Here is a 21,670-nt window from a genome sequence, read left to right on the forward strand (position 1 = left end):
ACTGATCAGAAATGAAACAAGCCCAGCAAAGGGATTTCTTTTAAAAGACCTGCAGTGTTGACTCAGGTTTCACTTCCCCTTCAAGAATAAATCCTGCCGATTCTTACAGGAGGTTTCAAGGCTGCTCTCTAGTGGCTACCACTGTCGTGATGCTTTCTGGAGGAGCAGCTAAGGTTTTCATTTGTCTTAGCAACAAGAAGTTTCATGAAAAACTGCACGACCCTTCTGATTAGTTCACATATTTGTAAGGGTTGTGAGGACGGGGTTTTTTCTCCTTTTTTTCTGTCCCGTCCATTGAACCATCTTATTTCAAAAAGCTGATGTGCCATGGAAACGGGAACCTGATTTTGGTTCAGCACTGCTTCCTCCTGTCATAGCTGAGGGCCCCCACATTTTGTTCCCACGACCTGCTACCATTGTCCTTATTCTTCCCACCGGGGCAAGGTGGGTGGCTCACCCCAGATCAATGCCTGATGATGAGAAACACTTGCTGTCCCCCACGGAGAAGCGTGGGTTGTCCATCCCCTGAGCTATCCCACAGCTCGTTGCTCATCTCCTTGCTCTGGCCTGGCTTTTCAGCAGGGGTTACTCTGCCTAAAACAGGCTCTCCTGAGTGAAATGGGTTCAGTCAGAGAGCGACCTGACTTCTCTCTGACTTTCCTCCCATCAGGAGACTGAAAGGCCCTGACTGAATGAGGGGTGTGTGGGACAGAGACCCCATTGTGCTCTGCCACAGGTCTCCCTCCAGGAGCACCCTCTGCAACTTGCAGGACACAGCTGCAGGGAAGAGTAGGACCAGGGACCAACCCAAAGCCTTTCACACTTCCAAAGTAGATAAAAAGCACTGGAAGAAGAGAAAAAGCCAGCACCACTTAACCAGATGCCGCCTTTGGACATCAGGTACATGGTCCCTGGCATATAGTGGTGGTATCCTGTGTGTTATATTGTCCAAGCCAGAAAAAAAAATCATCTTGTGGTTTTCCAGAATCTTACAAATATTTCCAGATCACTGAAATGTGTCACGTAGGAGGTAAGGGGGGTAATTCAGCCAGATACTACTGTAAGTAATAGTGGTAGGTTAAATTTGCATTGTATCATTTGGTAACTCTTCTAGGTTTTGTAAAAAGATTTTGTAGTGTTTTGGTGTAGTGCATTTCAGGAAGACAGTGTTTTAAAAGCCCATGACCGTCCTGATTTACCAGATTGTTTCACAGACTTCTTTCCAAAGTGTTTCTTCATTCAAACCCCACTGAAAATGCTTCTTTTGCTATTGTCTTTTGGAAACAACTTGTGAGCTCTTCAGCTTAGAAAGGGTCCTTCCTTTTTGTGTAATTGCAGGAAAGATAGAGAAGATCAAGCCTCCTCCATCCCCTACCACAGAAGGCCACATCTCGCAGTCTGACCCACCACCCGAGGAGCCCGCGGGAGCCCAGCGACCCAAGAACCTGATGCAGACCCTCATGGAGGATTATGAAACACACAAAACTAAGAGACGAGAAAGGATGGATGACAGCAGTGTAAGTGCACTTGTCCTTTTCACTTTTTGCTCTGTGATAGAGATCATGACTCATGAGAACCAACATTCAGACAACAAAAATTTTTATTTCCCAGTAATCTGCTCAGATCAACTTTGCAAGTGTGTAAGGATTTTAACACATTGTAAGGGCCAATATGTTTGATAGGGAAGGATTAGGGCCAATGGAGAGGAAGAGAGGGCATCACTGCAAATATCAAAGCCAACTCATGTTAAGATTCTTTTTAATTCATTAAGTTAATTAATAAATTAATAGTAAGGGCAGTGGGTAGCTTCCCTGCAATTGGCAGACTGTTAAATTACACATCACCAAGACCCTCCAGTGGGTTATTTTAGTGGCTCCTTGAACTTTGTGAATCACTGTATTTGTAGACTCCCAAAGTCCCATCCCAGTGTGCTCAGGATTCAGTGTAAATGGATAATTTCCCTAGAAACCATCCCTTGCAGAGCTGGATTGGTAATGTCTCAGAAATTAACTTGGATCCTTCAGCAGGCAGCATGCTTTTTCCCACTGCATTTGTTGTCTGTCTTCCACACAAACACAAAATCAGCCAGAATTTCAGTTTCTTAAATGGGTGCCTGCATTTCAGTCATTACTGTAGTGGAAAATTTAACCCAATGAAGTTATTCTTTTCTGGAGGCACTGATAAGAAGAGCTATGAATTTCATAGCTGGAAGTATCAAAGTTCAGGTGCATCCATTATACAACCTGTTTCCCAACAGAGCACGAGGTGTTTCTTATTCATACACATTATTACTGTGGGCAATGAGTGCAGAGGGTAGTGAGATACAAGTGTGATATAAAACTTCTTACATGGACGTAGTCGTTGTTATGTGTTTGCTGAAGCAGACACGGTCCTCCAGGCATTTCCCAGAGATGTCAGAATGATGGCACCAGCACCAAGGAGCTCATGCTCTAAACAAACTGCTTTCAAGTAATGTTCACTAAGGGTAGAGTCTCATTAGGTGTATAGAAGTAAGCAAAGGTTTGTAACATGAATACTGCACTAGTCTGGCAGCTCCTGGTCATTACTGCTGAATATTGCACAGTAGCATAAGATCCTTAAAATCAGAAGGAATGCAATGTGGAGGGATCTGGTTGCATTCCTGCTGGTTAACTAAAACGTAGTAGGAGAGCTGACTCAAAATGGAGACATTAATTTCCAGTGCACACCAGAAACTTTCTGGTCCTTTCTTTTGTGGAAGCCACTGAAAAACAAGATCTTGTCATCCATCAGGCTCCTGCTGCTACATAGGAAGCCAGATTGCACACAGGAGCGTGCCTTGTTCTTACAGCGGCATCTCGGGGCTGTGTCTTGGGAAGGAGACACTCTCTGGTTTCTCCTCCCTCCCCAGAGCACCCAGTGAAATGGGGTGGCTTCACCTGCTTCGGTGGGTGCTGTTTTCTGGCATCTCCCCAGAGGATCTCTTTCCCTGAAGGGCACTCAGGGGCAGGAGACATGTCACACCCTCATGCCCTTTGCAGAGCCCAGGAGGAACTTTAAAAAACAGAGGGGCATAGAACTCCTGCCGTGAAACCAGAACTGGTCCTCAGGAGTCCTGCAGCGTGTCTGTCACTCTAGTGGCTCGAAACCTGGGCACAGCAGAGGAGCCGCTGTGCTAAAGAGATGACACTTAGCTTCGTACTCACCCTGAGCTTTTCCTCCACCCCTGTGAAGAGCGAAAGTGACTTGCCCAGCCCATGAAGCAGTGGCTTGTGGCAGAAATCTTCTCCCACAGCTGTGATGGTCACATGAAAGCACACAAAAGGCAGGTGAGAAGTCATTGGAGCTAACTCCCTCTGCTTGGTCACTTGAGTGCAACTCCTCAGGTGCTTGCAGAGCTGCACACATGGTCCATAGAAAGCAGGTTGGCCATGATTGCATAGTCCCTTCTGCAGTTGGAAGTGAGCCCTGATGTCCTGACTGAAGCGCTGGTCTGGGCAGCATTTGACCGAAGAGGTGTGCTCTGGGTGTCAGCTCAGTTCATCTGCTGCTGCTGAAGCTGTCCAGGCACCGACCACCCAAATATGCACTGCCAGAGCACCGGTGCTGGTCAGACAATTTGTGGGATGGATCCTTTTCTGGGACAAATTGTCAAGGCTGCAGTGAATTCACAGAGCCCCAGTGCACACCGAAGTCCCACAGTGTTGCGGTTTGGTGTCATTCTCCTCTTCTCTAAGCCCGTTGCATGCAGCCAAACAAGATTTACATTCCTGGGACTGCCTACCCAAAATCCTATTAGAGGGCAGTGTCCTGCAGAGCTTCCTTGCACCAGCAGGAGTGTTTTGTTTCTCTTCCCTGCCTTTTTCTGCTCTCCTTTTGTAAACAATTCCCACCACTGACAGGGGAAAGATAATTCAAATAAGTGCTGCACTTGTACCACTGTTAGTTTGAGCTAATATTCTACACGGCAGGCTAAGCAATAATTATTTAAACAACAAATAGCTTTGATTTGTCAGCAGAGGACATTGACCGTGTGCTCAGGAAAAAGATTTCTGTAACTACCAAATCAGAAGAGCCACATCAGTGGCCTGTTTTAAAAAATCTCTTCAGTATAGCAGGGGAAGGAGCATAACTGGCAACCAGACAGGCATCTGCTACTTGGAGCATGAAGTTCTGAGAGCTGAACGTGGCTCAGCATTGCTCTATGTGAGTGAGGGGAACCAGAGACTTCCTCAGGTACCGGAGCAGTCAGGGTGCTGTGGCATCCGAGGCTGAACGGAGCTGGCAGCAGCAGCCACAGTCTCCTGAGTGGAGTTGTGGAGAGGTTTAATGTCCATGGAAACCCCCCCTAATACGCTGAGCACACCAACAGTACTGATGTAGAGAGCTTCAGTTTCTCCCTATGTGTAAGACACACCAAAAGGCAGGAGGGTGGTTTCAGTAGGACATCTACCCTACCTGTCCTTTAAACATCACCGCGTTCTGTTTTATGTCTGGCTTCAGTGGCAACAACACGGCCACGCTGGCCGGGGCTTGCAGGTTTTGCCTTTCAGAGACAGAGGGCAAATCAAGCGCATCCGCTCTTGGAAGAACTTTACTGCTCAGGCAAGGGGGCAGTTTCTTCCAAAAAAGGATGTGTTACAGTAGAGGTCTCAACAGGTGAGAAAAAGAGAAAAAGCAGCAGCAAGAAAACAGGTCAAACACTGATGATAAACAAGACTGAGACTGGCCAAGCAACGTCATTAAAAAAACACCAAACTGACTAACCTTACTTTTTTTTTATGACACCAAGTTGCTTGAAATCTTATACTCTGGGATGTGCCAGTTCTTGCAATTTCTTTATTTTGTTCTTGTTTCCTAGTTATAACATGCCTGTTTGATGTACTAATGCTGGTCTTTTCCCTTTCTACCAGTACACCTGTAAATTACTGTCTAGCAAGGTTACTTCTGAGGTACTTTTCAACTGCTTACTTATTTTTGCTTTCTCTTGCATGGTGATTCCAAGTGCATGTCACTGCAGTTTGCATTTTCATGCTGTGTGCCAGTGCTGTCTCATATCAAAACCGGATGCAAATGCATGTGTGGGTTATTCCTTCTTATCTCTATTCAACAAATATTTGTGTGGCTGTTTTTCTAACCCTTGGATTCTAGTTACAATTTCTGGCATGGGAGGGATTGTAATAAAGGGATGGGAGCTGTTGCCCAGGACTGGAGCATTCCTGAGGCGTGAAATGAGAATTTCTCCTTAATCCTGGTTACCGTTTAGCTGGCAAAGCTAAACCTGGGATCCAAGCATCCTCAGATGCTGAGTGGAACTTCTGCGGCTTTCCTTTGTCTCTGATTACAGAGTATTTAGCACTGTCAAAACATCTAGTATTCTGTGAAGAATCTGCACACCAACCTTTCATCCGTGGAAGAAGAGTCAGATCCAAGCGCAGGGCTTCAGTCTCGTGAATTTTGTGAACCTGTCCTTGTGCCTGTGTGTTGTGATGTGATGGCTGATCACAATCCCACAACTTAGCATCAGTGTTGGTCCCAGAGTAGAAGAAATGCAGACCTGCTAAAGAAAGGGTATTTGCGGTGACATTTGGTATGTTAGCAAGGCAATAACTTGCACAGTCCTTATCCCTACAAAGCTGGGTTCTGCCAAATGCAACAATTTTAAGAGCAGGGAGTTGATTCCAACTACACTTCTGCAACATTTGTACGAAGGAGGTGCTCAATAATGTGGACGTTTCCATTGCTGTAATTTTTTGTGCAGACATATGTGTAAATCTGGACTTCTCTAAGAGACACAAATAGATTGTGGTAATGACTGGTATTAATTCATCCACTATCAGCTGTTTTTTATAAATGTGAACCTTCCATTATTTCTGTGTTCCATAATTTATTTGACCACACCAGCTACCTCAAGACAAGTATATGAACATTTTCTGTCCTGGCGAGTAAAACAAAGTCAAGTCTATTCATTAAATAATTTAGGGTGGGTTTTATCTCACAGATACAAGCCAGTGATTGATCTTTGAGTAGGGTATTCATAGAGAGTTAATCAGTATAAGCGCAGTGTGTTTTCAGAGATCTGGTTTTAAACATAGGTTGGGCCTTTCCTCCCCCATAATATCTGCACAATAACCTGAGTTATGATTTATGAACGGTAAGTAGAGATCAGAGCGTTTGATATTGTGTGGGAGGCAGAAGCTCAGGTGTAGATTCTGCATGGCCAGCCCTTGGCCTTCTGCTAGGAGGTTGTGTGTCCACATTGTAAAATGATAATGATGCAAGGAGAAATGAGCTGGAAATGAACGTGCATGGATGGAAAGGGGGGTAGAGATGAAAAAGGCTGTAGGACACAGTGATTCTGTATGCAGGTGAAAGTATGCCACCTGGCTAATCTCCAGTGTTAATCTCGGGCTGAAGAAACCATTTGATTCTCACTGCAAATCTTTAGCTGGAGCTGGGCAGTTCTTTCGGGAGGAACAGCAAGACTCAGGGCATGATGCCCCCCTACTCTCTACTGACCCCAGAGCTGAGCTGTGGCTCCATAACCTTCTCTGGTGCAGGCAGGTGGCTCAATTTTAATTGTTGTCGGCAGCACTGGAGCTGACCCGGCTGCATTTGTGCCGGCTGGGAGCAGGGGCTTCCACGCAATTGGCCTGGTGGCTCTGCTCTGGTAAGCAGCAAACCCCAGGTAAGGTACACTAACTGCTGAAGTTAACCTACATGCAGCAAACCACAGCCTGCCTTGTTGGGTTGATGCGGTTTTCATGGAATCACGGAGTTTCAGAGTTGGAAGGGACCTCTAGAGATCATCTAGTCCAACTCCCCTGCTAAAGCAGGAATGCCCAGAGCACATCACTCAGGACTGCATCCAGGTGGGTCTTGAAAATCTCCAGAGAAGGGCACTCCACAGCCTCCCTGGGCAGCCTGGGCCAGTGCTCTGTCACCCTCACCATAAAGAAGTGTTTCCGTGTATTTGAACAGAACTTCCTATGTTCTAACTTGTGCCCATTGCCCCTCGTCCTGTCACTGGGAACCATTGAAAAGAGTCTGGCTCCATCCTCCTTCAACCCACCCTTAGATACTTGTACGCCATAATAAGGTCTCCCCTCAGCCTTCTCTTCTCCAGGCTAAAGAGTCCCAGCTCTCTCAGCCTTTCCTCATAAGGCAGATGCTCCAAGCCCTTAATCATCTCAGTTGCCCTTTGCTGGACTCGCTCCAGCAGTTCCCTGTCCCTCTTGAACTGGGGAGCCCAAAACTGGACACAGTATTCCAGTTGTGGCCTCACCAGTGCAGAGCAGAAGGGGAGAATGACCTCCTTCGACCTACTGGCCACACTCTTCCCTATGCAGCCCAGGATTCCATTGGCCTTTTTGGCAACAAGGGCACATTGCTGGGCCATGGATAATTTACTGTCTACCACAACCCCCAGATCCTTCTCCTCTGAGCTGCTTCCCAGCAGGTCCGCCCCTAACCTATACTGGTGCCTAGCATTCTTCCTCCCCAGGTGCAGGACCTTGCACTTGCTTTTGTTGAACCTCATAAGGTTCTTCTCTGCCCAGCTCTCCAGCCTGTCCAGGTCGCGCTGGATGGCAGCACGGCCCTCTGGGGTGTCAGCCACCCCACCCAGTTTGGTATCATCAGCAAACTTGCTGAGGATACACTCTGTCCCCTCATCCAGGTCATTAATGAATATATTGAACAAAATTGGACTGACAAAATTACCACCTCCAAATTCCTGCAGCCTGTGTTAAAAGCACATCCACCTGCTGGTTTAAAGAGGCCACAGATAACTACATGCCTGCACCTATATAGGTTGGTTTTGTCCTCAAAATCTTCTGCTTTTGTCCTTACAACTATATGTGTCTTCAAATTTACAGGACATTAACCTGAGTTTGCTTAGTATCAATCATGCTGTAGGAGATGCTGCAGTAAGGTGACATTTATGCAACTCTAAAGGCTACTGCTGAAAAATTTTGTGTTACAAAACAGAAAACCAACATACTAGTTTTGATGGCAGAGAGCACACAGTTTATGTTTTAATACTGACCAGCAGCAGTATAATACCGTTACTGTCTTGTCTCAGGTAAACACATTTTTGTCTCAGGTACCCGGTTCCTCACTGTGCTCCCTAGAGGTCTGGGGTATTCAGTGAATAGCATTAAGTAGGTACAGTAAAGAAAATACCTTTATACTGGAGAAATAGATGTTCTTTGTCCCTCACTAGTTCCAGTTTTGTGTTAAAGCATTTAGCTTATCATTCCTGAGTGGGAACACTCACATCTGCAGGAATAGGCATCCAGTTTCCTGCCTTTGTGCTTCTGTCCCTGTGCACGGTGCGCTCCATGAAGGTGACTTGTGCAATGACTTTCCCGCATGGTACTGGTAGACTTTGGACACCCAGACCTGTGCATTTTCTGGTTTTGTTTGAATCACTAAACATTAAGCTCCAGAAAAATCTTGTTGCTTCCGCATCAGTTTTGCTGCTACTGTTCAATAAAAATTAGCCAGTACTGTATAGTAGTCAGTTTCATTCAGTGGTGGGGAAAAATATGCTTTGTACTAAAGCATATCTGTATTTTGCTTTGTATTGTCTTGTTGCCAGTAAGAGAGCAATTGTTGTTACATCTGTTGGAGGAAAACTCAGGACAGGTTAGTTTCCATCTCTAGGATGCATAGATAAACTGGAAGAGGGCAGGTTCAGATTAAACATCAGGAAGAAGTTTTTCACTCTGAGGGTGGTGAGGCACTGGCACAGGTTGCCCAGAGAGGCTGTTGAGGCCCCATCCCTGGAGGTGTTCAAGGCCAGGCTGGATGTGGCCTTGGGCAACCTGGTCTAGTGAGAGGTGTCCCTGCCTATGGCAGGGGGGTTGGAACTCGATGATCTTCAAGGTCCCTTCCAACCTAAACCATTCTATGATTCTGTGATTCTATGATCTTACACCTGATAGTGTTTCAATCTTTTTCTTTTTAAATCCTCAAGAATAAATGAAATCTGTTAGGAAAAAGCCCACTGCAATTCTTAGCAAGACCCCAGAGGTACAACCACAAGATCCACACAACAATTTTTTGCAAGGAGGGATGAAGAGCAGTTTTTACAGCCCTACATATCTTGGTACATTTGTCTTTCCCTCATACCTACTTCTGCTCTCCAAATTCTTCCTCTTCTATTGCAGCTAGTAGTCAAATCACCTCTCCCAAGTAAGACATTTTATATGACATTGCTTTTTTCACTGACATGGCCTTACCATTAGGATGTAGCCAGCTCAGTTCTTCAGCCTTAGCTTGATCAGCTTCGTGATCTTTCTGATTTTCCATATACGCTTTCTGCCTGCAGTTATCAGCCCGGCTGCCTCAGGATGCTCTGACCAGCCAAGCCGGGCCCTGCCTGGGTCGCTCACTGCAGTGCACCTGCTGAGCTGACATGGGGCATCATCACTTACTAAGCCTTGAGGTAGTATGTTGTAACGTGGCCAAACTGTGGCGTGTTGCAGAACCACAAAACAGCCACAACAACAAAAGCAAAAGACTTTCCTTCCTTCGACCTCCAGTGGAGAGCCTCTGAGCACCGGACTCATGACGGGTCTATGGTCAGCCCTGATATCTGCCAAGAATATTCTAAAATGGAGATCGTTTGCTATTTTAGGCAAGCAGCTTCCTGGGCTGTGAATTCAATGCTCCATTGAGGAGTCCCAATTCTCCACTCAGTCATTCCAGTTGCATGCTATAATTACCCCATTGTTTCCTCTAGCGGGTGTAAAACTGACATAGCCTTGTAAAAATGAGGGTTATTTTAGGTCAAACACTCTTCTCAGTGATTAGAAGAATAATTCTGGAGTAACTGTTCTAAAGGACCTTTAGCTTATTAGTATCTGCTCTACTATTTAGAGGGCTTGTCTATTAATACTAAGCCAGACATCAGTACTTTTTCTCCTGCAAAGGCTAAGCCCACATTCAATGCCCTCATGGTATCTCTGTTATAATTCTGGAAACAGTTTTCCTTGGAGCAACCAGCAACATTTTACAGAAGCAGACAAGGTTCTGGACAGGTTTGCAGACAAGGGATGAATGGAAGAAACCTTGTTGCCATCTTTTAAGACAAAGACGAGCTGACTGATCCAAAGCAGAAATTTCCAAAATGTAAGGGCCATCACCTGAGACCATCACAACATTGTGATTTCCAGCAAGGAAGACACTGACTGGAAACTGTTGTAGATTATGTAAAATCCATTTAATTTTCAGCTGGCCTAAATCTACACACCAAATTGAGCAGACCTCATCTAAATATACCAGTACTCTGTGACAGTGACAGTTTTGGTTTGAAATTTATGCTGGTGTTGCTGGTTTTTCATGTAAATTTCAATTTCCAGTGGGGAGCACAGTAATTTTCTGTGTTTTATTTAATCATCATCCCATACCAGTCTTGATAGTCTTCTGTCTATCAATATTTGTCTGTTGCCATCCAAAAAAAAAAAAGTCACTAGGGTTTTTTCCTCCTTCATTGCTAACCCTGGAGCAGCCACTGCCTTTTTTTATTCTGAGAATATAATAAGATGATGCTCTGATACCCAGTCCCAGTTTTGCTTCTCCATTGTTCAGTTTGGGTTCTTGTCCTTGGTTTGGGCATTCAGAATCCCAAATGTGGTTTAAACTGCCTGTCCTCAGCCCTGCAGCAGGAGTGTCTCCAGTATGCTGCTTACAGGCTGATGTCTCAGAAGGAGTTCTTTTACTGATTTCGTTTTGGTTTTTTTTTTTTTTTTTTCATGAATTGTTAGGTTTGTGAGCACATTTGCCCTCTACTGGGTAAAAGAGAAACTGCTCAGCCCGACTCCCCCTTCTGGTGGTTGCTCTGCTGTTCTGGTTTGGGCTGGGCTAGGCACTAACACCAACAACAGACACCCTCTTTGACCTCTCCCCCCTTCAGACAGGGGAGACCATCTCCCCTCAGGGGAGACGAGGGAAAATGAAAGAGAGAGAGAGAGAATTGTGAGTTGAAAAGAAATTAATCTGCGTCAATGAAATATTTACAATAAAAAGAAAAGATAATAATATATATTTTTTAAAAAAAGAAAATAATGAAATATATATAATACATACAACCTGTATCAAGCTCCCAGGATGACAATCACATCAACGACAGGCACAGGAAAGGTCCCAGACTGGAATCAGCAATGGATGGGAACTGAACTCAGGATTTGGATTCAGGAACGCACGGGTCAGGATCAAAGGCAGGCGAACAGGCAGAGTTCTTCTTGGACACCGGCCATTGAAGAAAGAGGCTGACCCCTTTGATCCCTCAGCTTTTCTACTGAGCATGAGGCAGATGGGATGGAATACCCTGTTGGTCAGTTTTGGGTCACCTGTCCTGCCCGCTCCTCCCCGCAGGTGGGACCCCACTACGCTTTTCTGCTTCTGACCCTCCAACGGGACAAATAACAAAGTGAGCTGCCCTGGGGTGTTATAGCAATAAGTATAAGTGGGAGCCTTTCTGCATACCATGCCTTGGTATTCAGTGTAAACGTCGGGCCTTATCTCTACTAGAAGCCAACACTGACTGAAAAATATGCCATTAATTTCAGAGAGTTGTTAGAATACGCTTAGCTGAAAAGTAAAATTACTGAAAAGAATATTGGTTCTGTTTGACTTCAAACCAGGACATCTGCAATAAGAGGAGGCATGATTTTGGGCAAAATTTCAGAAAAAAAAACCCTCCAGTGGACCTGGACCAGCTTTGTAGCCCTGGTCAGTGCTGGGAAGCAGGTGGAGCTTTAGCTCAAAATCATCTCTGTTGGCTGGATTTTGCCTTTAGTTCTTTGGGTTGTTCATAGTTATCATCAAAAGAAACTAGGAGGGCAAAGAAATAGTAAAGCTGGCCAAACTCCACCCTAACTTCAGCTCCCGAATGGAGGTCTGCATCTTAGCGTAAATGCAGAAGAGTGTTCTCCTTCCTATAAGCAAAGTTATGGCTGGCAATTTCAGCTGGCAGTTCAGAGCTGATTTCCTGATATTGCCTGTACAGGTGTACTTCTCCAACCACAGCTTGTTACGAGCTGAAAGAAGAGTTTCTTTAGACTTCAGTTATTTATTTTTATTACAGTCAAGACTGAAGTCCCCACTGCACCTGACTTAATACACGGAGGAATAAAATAGCATTGTCCTTTCTCAAAACGTCAGCTTCTCTTCGGCAATCAAGGACTGTGCAGAGCAGCCTGCAGGAAGCACTGGGGACCAGAGATGGTTCAGTGAACAGTCACGTATTTGTTGGGACTTTTTTTTTACCATTTTTTTTAACTGACTGATAAAACATTTCAAAATTTTACTAATCCGGAAGGGCTGATTTAAAACACATTGAGGGCAGTGGACATTAGTAGCTTTGTAGTTTGGTCGTGGAGCTGTGAGTCAGTGTCGGTCAGAAAATAATATTGCCATGTACTTCAGTAAGAAGGTCCCAGACCCATTTATGTCTCACTAAGCTGGGGGGGGAAATACCTACTACCATGCATTATTTAGAATCATAGAATGGGTTGGGTTGGAAAGGATCTTAAAGATCGTCTAGTTCCAGCCCCCCTGCCATGGGCAGGGACACCTCCCACAAGACCAGGTTGCCCAAGGCCACGTCCAGCCTGGCCTTGAACACCTCCAGGGATGAGGCCTCAACAACTTCCCTGGGCAACCTGTGCCAGTGTCTCACCACCCTCACGGTAAAGAATTTCTTCCTAATATCTCATCTAAGTCTACCCTCTTTCAGTTTAAAACTGTTACCCCTCATCCTATCACTACACTCCCTGATCAAGAGTCCTTCCCCATCTTTCTTGTAAGCCCCCTTTGAGTATTGGAAGGCTGCTATAAGATCTGCCCGGAGACTTCTCTTCTCCAGGCTGAACAACCCTAACTCTCTCAGCCTGTCTTCACAGGAGAGGTGCTCCAGCCCTCTGATCATCTTTGTGGCCCTCCTCTGGACTCACTCCAACAGGTCCATGTCCTTCTTGTGTTGGGGGCCCCAGAGTGGGACACAGTACTCCAGGTGGGGTCTCACGAGAGTGGAGTAGAGGGACAGAATCACCTCCCTTGCCCTGCTGGCCACACTTCTTTTGATGCAGCCCAGGGTGCGGTTTGCTTTCTGGGCTGCCAGCGCACATGGCCGGCTCGTGTTGAGCTTCTTGTCAATCAGCACACCCAAGTCCTTCTCCTCAGGGCTGCTGTCAATCTGTTCTCTGCCCGGCCTGTATTTGTGCTTGGGATTGCCCTGACCCTGGTGAAGGACCTTGCCCTTGGCCTTGTTGAACTGAGGTTGGCTTGGGCCCACCTCTCCAGCCTGTCCAGGTCCCTCTGGATGGCATCCCTTCCCTCCAGCTTGTTGACTGCAGCACACAGCTTGTTATGGTCGCCAAACTTGCTGAGTGTGCACTCAATCCCATGGTCCATGTTGCTAAGATGTTAAACAGCACCAGTGCTAGTACCAACCCCTGAGGAACACCACTCGTTTGCCGAGCAGTACATCAGATGCATGTCACAATAACACCTTTTGGTTTTGTCTAATTTTTTTTTAACCTTGTTAAAACACATATTAAAACTTTCTTTTTTAGTTAATTGTTTCTGTGTGTGCATGTGTGTGTATATGTATAATACATACACAGTGTGCATGTTTTTATATGTGTGCATAGATGTGTGTATGTGTGTGACTCTGTGTGTGTGTGTATGAAAAATATATACATGTATCAGGGCCCATCTTGTACCAGACTCTACAGGCTGTGCAGTTCCTCCTCGTGTAAATCTCCTTTCCCATATGCATGGAGTGATTTTTCGCTCCCAGATCACTTTGACCAAAGTGTGTAGCCTTTCCTGTTGGCCTAGCTGCAGCCAAAGACCACGAGAAGAAGATGCGGAGAGAGCTGCCTAGTTCTGCCTGCGGGGGTGATGTGCTGAAATAAGCAGCAGACCGCTTTCCGGGCTGCACCTGCAGCTCCAAAGCAGCCTCTGGATGAAGCTACCAGCTGGTTGCTGGTTCCTGGTACTGAAGGTGTGCAGGTGCCTCTGGAGAGAGGACCAAGACCCTGTCCTCTGCCTTCCACAGGCAGGGATGGGCCAATGTGCAGCTGGGCTGGTATGGAGCAGCTGGGTCTCCCCTAAAGCAAGGTGGATGCTGCCAGATATCTCCTACCACTTCTGTCCTCCCATGGTGTGGTTTTGCTCTTGTCTGCCATCCCCCTCCCACCTTCACATCAGCAAGTGCTTCATCGCATGAGTCCTCCTGGTTTGCACAAGGTGTGGCACTGGAGTCCTGCAGGAAGGACTGGCCTGGCTGGTCCCTGCCTGCCCGGGCGCACGGTGCTGAGCACCTCGGCATGGGGTCCACGGGCAGATGAGTGATGTGCTATGTTTTCCCTTTCTCTCCTGACCAGGTCCTCGAGGCGACCAGGGTGAACCGCAGGAAGAGCGCTCTGGCGCTGCGTTGGGAAGCTGGCATTTATGCCAACCGGGAGGAGGATGAATAACCATGCTGCAGCGTGAAGATAGTGACCAGGCACGCCGAAACCAAAAAGAGAGAAAGGAAGAAAAAAAGGCAAACACAAAAACCACCACGAAAGCAGAAGCATTTTAGACCAATATTTATTAAAATACACAACAAACTCGATGCACATAGACACAGAAGTGATCCAGCTCCTGGCAATCCTAAAAACAACAGGAAAACCCCACCTAGAAAATACGCCCTTCTCCTTTTCTCCATCCCCACCTCTGAAATAACGCAGTGGGGAGGGTGCAGGGGGTGGGAGCCATTGAGGGGGGACAAGGGGCTGTTGTCCCCACAGACTGGAGAGGCTGCAGGCACGTGGTGGGAGGTCAGCGTGGAGGAGCCTGCGGCCAGGGCTCACGCTCATGCTTCCTGCTAACCGAATTGACAGCCCTGCCTTGCCCCCAGGATCACCGTCCCCCCAGCAGCTCTCGTCGGACACTCCTGCAGTTCCTTCGCCTCCCACAGCCGCTGCACCGAGACCGTCAGCATTACTTTGGCTTACTCTATCCAGCCACAAAACACGATAATTGCCCTCTGTTGCTATTTCTTTGAGGGCACTGAAGGGTTGGGTTTGGGATTGGGGTGGGTTTTTTAGGGGATTGGTTCTGCTCCCCCTTCTAGTAATTTATCTGTTTAAAAGGAAAAAAGAAAAAAAAAAACAAAACCAACAGGGAGGCAGTTATTGCAAATGTACAATCCAGTAGACTCAGTAAAACAGCCCTTGTGTTGCAAACACAAGCCATCACAATTTAGGAGTGGAATAGATGGGGATGAGAGCTAAGCCAAATGGATTACCTTAGCTTTAGGATCCTATATGCTTGCAATATCACCTGAGCTCCAGGTTCTCAGAGCATATTTACCTAACAAAGTTTCTAAATAGAAAATCTGTATTTAGCGGATGACAACTATTTTTTGATGGTGGGGAGGGAGAAGAATGGCATATGTGTAAAATCTATGAAGATGAATAATTTGAAGTAGAAGGGTAGTGGGAAAGGGATACAAATAAAGGACATTTAATTTTTAAATGACGCAATAATTGAACTAAGCCAGACTCTGGCCTAGAAAGAGGTATGAAATAGATAAGAAAGATAGTTATGTCTTCAACTATATTTATACAACATAAAAAGCCTTTGAAGTAGAGTGCTTTGTGGAAGGCTTCACGTTTCCCGGCAACAAAAAAGCTAAAGGGCATAATGAGTTGGAAGGAGTGAGCAAGGAAGAGCAGACAAGGGAAGAAAACATTACTTTTACCATTCAGCCAGTGTTTTCCGTGCTACATGCAAACCATAGAGCCTTTAGTTATTGCTTAGGCTTGGGATCAGCAGTGAAGGATTAGTGTGGATCTGTGTGTGTGCGTGTGGGCATGTGTGTGTGTGCGCGTGTGTGCACGTGTGAGTGCAGGCGTGTGCATGAGGCTGGCATACCAGAAGGTGTATGGCAGTGCGTGTACTGATTATTTTCTCCAAAGCTGTTTACCAGCTATAGGGGTGAGTGCTAATTTCTTTTGTTTTTTTTTCTCAAAAGGGGATATAAAAACAAGGCACTGAGTTAATGCAGTATTTGTGATATTAAAAGTTGACCCAACATGGTATTTGCATGAGTCACAATTGCAAAGTATTGACCAGTTTTGTAAGCTGACAATTAGGAAAAGAAATGTGGTATTTATTCTTGTGCTTTGTATTTGTATGTAGTATAGAGGCTGCGGGTTTACTCTTTCTTTTCACGCAAGCAATACAATAGGAGTATTTTACAACCGGGAACCATAATTTCTGGATTAGAAACCAACAAGTTTGGGAGGTGACAGAAAAAAAGACACTGAGCTTTTTTCTATATAAAATATTCTGTCTTTTTTATAAAGAAACAATTATTATTTTGACATCTTTTTAAAAAATCATCATCCAGGATACCGGTCCTCCCTTAAGCCTTTCCTTGGTTTCATGACCTGCTGTGCTGTTTTATCCTGAAACAGTGAGTTCATTTAAAATGAGTACCAATACTGTGAACATACTTCTGGTGCTTTTCTTAAACAAACACAGAGCTTGCAACCAAATGATTCCCCTCCCACCCACCTTCCGTTCCGCCAGCATGTGATTTCTGTCCGTGGACACTATCATTTTGAGGCTTATTTTCAGGGAATTGTAGCAAATACAATTATATATACTCATTAGCTCAGTTCTGTCAATTGTCTCCCTAAGTGCTACGGAACAGAAGAAAACCCTGCTGAACTGAGTGTTCACTGTGATAAGGGCAGCAAGCTGCTCAAGGATGCTCTCTGAACCCAGGTGCATGGGGACGCACCGTGCCTATGAAGGAATTACGTACCTAATGAAGTGGACCGGCTGTTCAGACATGGCAATCGACAGTGATTCACGTCTGCAGGCGGGTTGTTACCGTAAGACTGTAGGAAAAGCAACGCCACCAATGCAGCACTCCAGTGAGACTGTACGTCATGTAGCCGCATCCGTGAGCTCTGCGCGTCTGTACCAAGAGGAGTCCTGGCTCCCTCCACCCCTGGGGAAAGCGTGAGACTGAGAAAAAGGGGTTTCCTGAGCAGAGGAGATGGCCCCTGCACTTACGGTGAGGTGGTCTTGCACCAAACAGTGCTTTTCAGAGTTTCCCCCAATATTTGCTCCCTGAAACCGGGGCAGCCCTGGGCTCCCTTCCCAGGAACCTGCATCTTTATTTTTTCTGACCTGGAGGCTGGTTTCTCCCTCCTGCTGTCTCACTGGAAGCCAGTGGCATTGATCACCCATCACAAGACATATCTTCATGCTTTGCCACATCCTCTCTTACCGCCACAATCGGCCCTCAGTCTCTGAAGTGAAAATTAAATTCTTCCCCTAGAAAGAGGATGTGGTGGTGGGGAGAGGCCAGGAAGGAGTCATCTGCACTAGAAGCATTTGCTTTCACCCCCTGCAACAAAAGTATTTGCATGTACCAGTGCAGGACAGCCAGGCTTTCCGCCCAGCAGAGTTTTTCTCTTCCAGAAATTATGGACACTCGTAGTCAGCAGCACATGTTCAGTGCTGTGGTAACACGAGTGCGATGCAGTTTACTTGCCTCTGTTATTTTCATTTGCATGCTACCAAGCTTAGGTGTTTATAAATATACGCCAGTAATACATATCTATCTATATATAACTATATCAAATGCAACAAAAGAGCACTATTGCAGAGTTAACTTTGTCTCCACAAAAGAAATGCTCAGATCCTTTCCCGTGGCAAAGACTGGTTTAATGAAACTGTGTATTGAGAAATAGTTAAGCATTAGCATTTGTGATTATAATCACTTTGGGGTTACAGTGCAGATTTTCTGAACAATTCGTTTTAAAAGCTGCCAGTTTGGGCTTCATCTTGCTCCGTAATGACATTATCTGAAGGAAAATACAGTAGCATTGACTTGTTTGGCAACCAAAAGGCGGCATCCTTGTCATGACTTATCAAGCAGTTTCAACAATACCTGGCTTTCTGTATGTTAACCACTTAAATGTTATCCTGCTTCTGTTTTATAGTGACTGTGAGGCCTACAATGCAAGTATATAATTATTTTCTCATTAAAACAGAAACCTGTGTTGTGTTTCTATAAAGCTGCCCGTTTCTTCGCATTTGTGCACGAAGCTGTACCCCCACAAGTGGCACGCAGCTGGAGGACAGTGGCTTGTCTGCCACCTCCCGGGGTGGTCAGTCTCCCCCTTGACTCTGCTTCCGTCATTTTGTCTAGAAGCAGGAGAGATCTTTTTCTCCACTCAGTGGTGTCAGCCACAGATACAAGACCATCCCTTAGTATTTCTTTCCCATTAACGTGCTGCTGGAGGGTTGCAGACGCCATATCTGCTTCGTGATGAATTGCACGAGCTTTCTTACCTTGCCTCCTTCACACCCGCAGGGCCCCTGCCGTCCTGCACGGTAAAGCACGTCATTTCAGCTGGTCGTCCATTTCTCACATGCCCACTGCCGCAGCCCCTCACCCCCCTTCACGGCCGGATAGACCAGGAGAGACCCCGTCCTCAGCCCCAGCAGGATGCAGCCATCACATTTGCCGTCGAGAGCTGGAAGGTGCGGTGGCACTGGGCGCGTGGCAGCTGCAGACCAGCCGCAGGGACGTGTTGGGCACCGGGCAGGTTCATGCCAGCCTCTGCCCCTCCTGGTGCCAGGAGTAGTACTCAGGCGTTTAATTGTAACCCTGCGCCACAGCCCACGGCAGGAGGAGGACACTGGTGATTTCGGTGGGAGTTGGCTGGGGACACGTGCAGCAGTTCAGCTGGTGCTCTCCATCACAGGACCCCTCCTCTCTGTTGTGGACACAAAGTCAAAAATACCGATAGAGAAGAGTAGTCGTGGATTTCCATTCCAGTTAGTAAATACTGCTGGAAGTCAGAAAACGGGTTAGAAAACAAGCCTGATAATTTATCCACCCATTCTGGTCTCTATGTGCATGAAGAAAAAGAGGTTATTGTCTTTTCAACGCAGAAGAGGCTTTCTGTCCCTCTGCCTTGCCTTGCTCTGTGCTAAGAGGGAGAGCGTATTGGACTTACTGGCAGACAGTGGGAAAGGAAACTCCTTCTAAACCTCTCCTTTGGGTTTTACGAGAAATTGGACGTTTGCAAGGGAGCATTTAGACATTGCAAAACTATCGCAGTGACGCCAGTGGGTGGCAGCAGCTCGGGAATTCTTGCAACGAGTGCTGCTATTACCAGCAGTTGGTATTTGTGTAATAACACTCTTAGGACACCTAAAATCCTTGTCACCCCATTGCGTAGCCACAATGGCATGCACCATGCTTTAGAGTATTTTACAAAGTACTTGAGGACTATAAAAGAATTATTTTATCCATCATTTCTGGCATAGTCCCATATGAGGTAAGGACTATAAAAGAGCCAGTTTATCCCATACACTTATCCCATGATTTATCCCATATAAGTAGTTAATGACTATAAAAGAGCCATTTTATCCATCATTTCTGGCATAGTCCAATATAAGGGAAGGGTATTGCACCTCTAATAGTTGTAGGTGGCTTTAAGAGGCCCCAGAACAATGGGAAAGCAAATGGAGAAGCAAAGGCTCTCCTCTGCAGAGGCAGGTTTGATTAAACTGCTTTAAAAGGAGAGAGAGCATTCAGTGCAGTGTTTTCAGTTGTGAGTGGGAACAAGAGATTAAAAAACCCAAAATATAAATGGGGTCTGTAGTGTAAGAAAACCAAGCCAGAGCACCAGAAGCTGTAGCAGGGGAGCAACAGGGCTAGGCAGGACCAGAGCTACAAATAGCATGGACATGAGCACTAAAGATTACTTTCAATTATGTTCTAGATACTGAATTGACTAGGACAGGCAGTCCAGGAAACTATTAGCAGTGTGTGAGTCCAGCCCTGCACTTCTCACCAGGTTAAAGACTGAACAGCATCCCAGCATTTCACATGGGCAGGGGTTATCCTGTCACATCAGCAATAGCACATGGGGGAAAAAGCAGATTAAAAACCTAACAAACAAAGGAAAACCCCAAACAACAATAGAAGAAAAACCCAAATGCCATGCAGATCTCAGGGTCTGCTGCTAGCTCTGGCTGAGCCATGATTAATTGGCCACTTAACCCACTGTTTTATCAATGGGGTCTCCAGGAAGAAAGCTTTTACAGTAAGCTCTAAATGTGGCATCCGTGTGAGACCTCTTGCTCAGTCCCAGGACTGTGTCATCTCTCCAGTGAATTCAGGGCGGTGTGCCACCAGGAGCTGGAAATGTTTCAGGCCTTGTTCCAATCCAGAGTATGGCAGCAGAGGCAAGAAAAATTGATGAAGGAAGAAAAAAGTGTGCAAAGCTACTCTATCACATTGTCCATCACTGCAAACTGCGCGGGGAAGACTGCATGGTGGGGAATTGTGTGGCAGCAGTGGCATCTGGAGGGTGGATTGCACTGACCATGGGGAGACCTTAATTTCCAAGGATGTCTCTGGGAGCAGCCAATATCTGGGACGGACATGCTGACTGATGCTTTGGCATCAGTCTCAGGGTCCTATCAGTGCCAAGCCCACTACTATGGCAGCCATGTAATGCAGTAAGCCATAATGCAGTAAGCCCTCTTACGGTCAGGAAGACAGCCATGGCACATCTCATCAGCTTCCCAGGGGGAGACAGTTGGGATGGGGACCTCAGAAAATGCTGCTGTGCTTGGCATGCACATCCAGTGCCCCGGGCATGCCTCCTCCCATACAACTTTCTGGGGTGCACCAGACCTCCCAGCCAGCCCTTGCTGGGAGCAACTGCAAACTCTGCGTTGCCTCAGGAGGCAGCTTGGTGCAGAGCTGTGCCTAGGCGTACAAAACTCTTTGGAAGGGGCAGTGCCGCATTGAAGTCTTGCTGTGGGGGCTGGTGAGGTGTATGCAGGGCAGGGGGGAAGAGTAGGAGGCTGCAAACAGTTCCACAAGACAGGAGGGTTTCACGTTGGGCTGCAGCTGACAGACTGCAGCGATGCGCTCCCCCTTGGGGTGTCACTGACAGCAAGAGGCTGTGGTTCAGGTGAGGCAGGATGCTTATGTACCAGCGGCCCCAGCAAGCACTTCTTGTAGCATCTGTGAAAGCTGAACTCATTCAGCCTTACATTAAAACGATCATCAAGTCATAAGCTGCAACTGAAAGACAAGAAGCCAGGAAAATGCTAGCAAAAACACACGGACAGTGACATAACCCTGGTGAAGTAGTACTTAGCAGCACTCCTGCAAGGCTTCAAAAGTGTTGCAAACTAATAACCACTCATTAGAAAGGAGGGAAGAGCTCCAGTCTCTACAAAACATCATCTCCATGGAGAGAGGTGGAGTTTCCTGATACACAATGGGAATTGACTTGCTGGGCAGCTTTGTCACCCCCGCATTGCATGGAGGAGGCAGAAAGTGTTCAACCCTACTTAATTGGAGTGAAAGAAGGAAGGTGCTAAAGTAGGGCACTTTTTCACTCCCTGGTAAGGCTTATTTGCTTCTAGTAGTACAGCTTTGGGGTACAGCACCAGCACAAAGTGGACCCAGACTTTCACAGCATTACCCTTTCCTGCTCCCTGCCAGTTCCTTGCCTTCTGCTGTTCCCTTCTGGTCCCCATATGATGCTATCCACACCCAAAACACGGCTGTTTTGGGGCAGAAAGTTTAAATGTCTCCCGTGAGCATGGGAGTCTCACACTGCATCTGCTGAGCCTC

General features: G+C 46.4%; 1 protein-coding gene across 2 annotated transcripts in view; it reads left to right on the forward strand.

The window, feature by feature from the left end:
* Positions 1 to 14,716, forward strand: part of LOC309683638 (PALM2-AKAP2 fusion protein-like) — a gene marked incomplete at its 5' end in the record, with an annotated part of 112,701 nt that extends 97,985 nt beyond the window's left edge. The window contains 3 exons of one of the 2 annotated variants that reach the window (XM_082497962.1): positions 1,339 to 1,517; positions 4,893 to 4,931; positions 14,379 to 14,716. In XM_082497962.1, coding sequence (XP_082354088.1) covers positions 1,339 to 1,517; positions 4,893 to 4,931; positions 14,379 to 14,471 — 311 coding nt within the window. In that variant the 3' untranslated portion in view covers positions 14,472 to 14,716. The remainder of the gene's footprint in view (positions 1 to 1,338; positions 1,518 to 4,892; positions 4,932 to 14,378) is intronic. The other variant, XM_082497961.1, reaches the window with a different exon arrangement.
* Positions 14,717 to 21,670: the final 6,954 nt, after the last annotated feature.

The sequence above is a fragment of the Vanellus vanellus genome, assembly GCF_965231255.1.
Source record: "Vanellus vanellus genome assembly, chromosome: Z".
Taxonomy (NCBI): Eukaryota; Metazoa; Chordata; class Aves; order Charadriiformes; family Charadriidae; genus Vanellus; species Vanellus vanellus.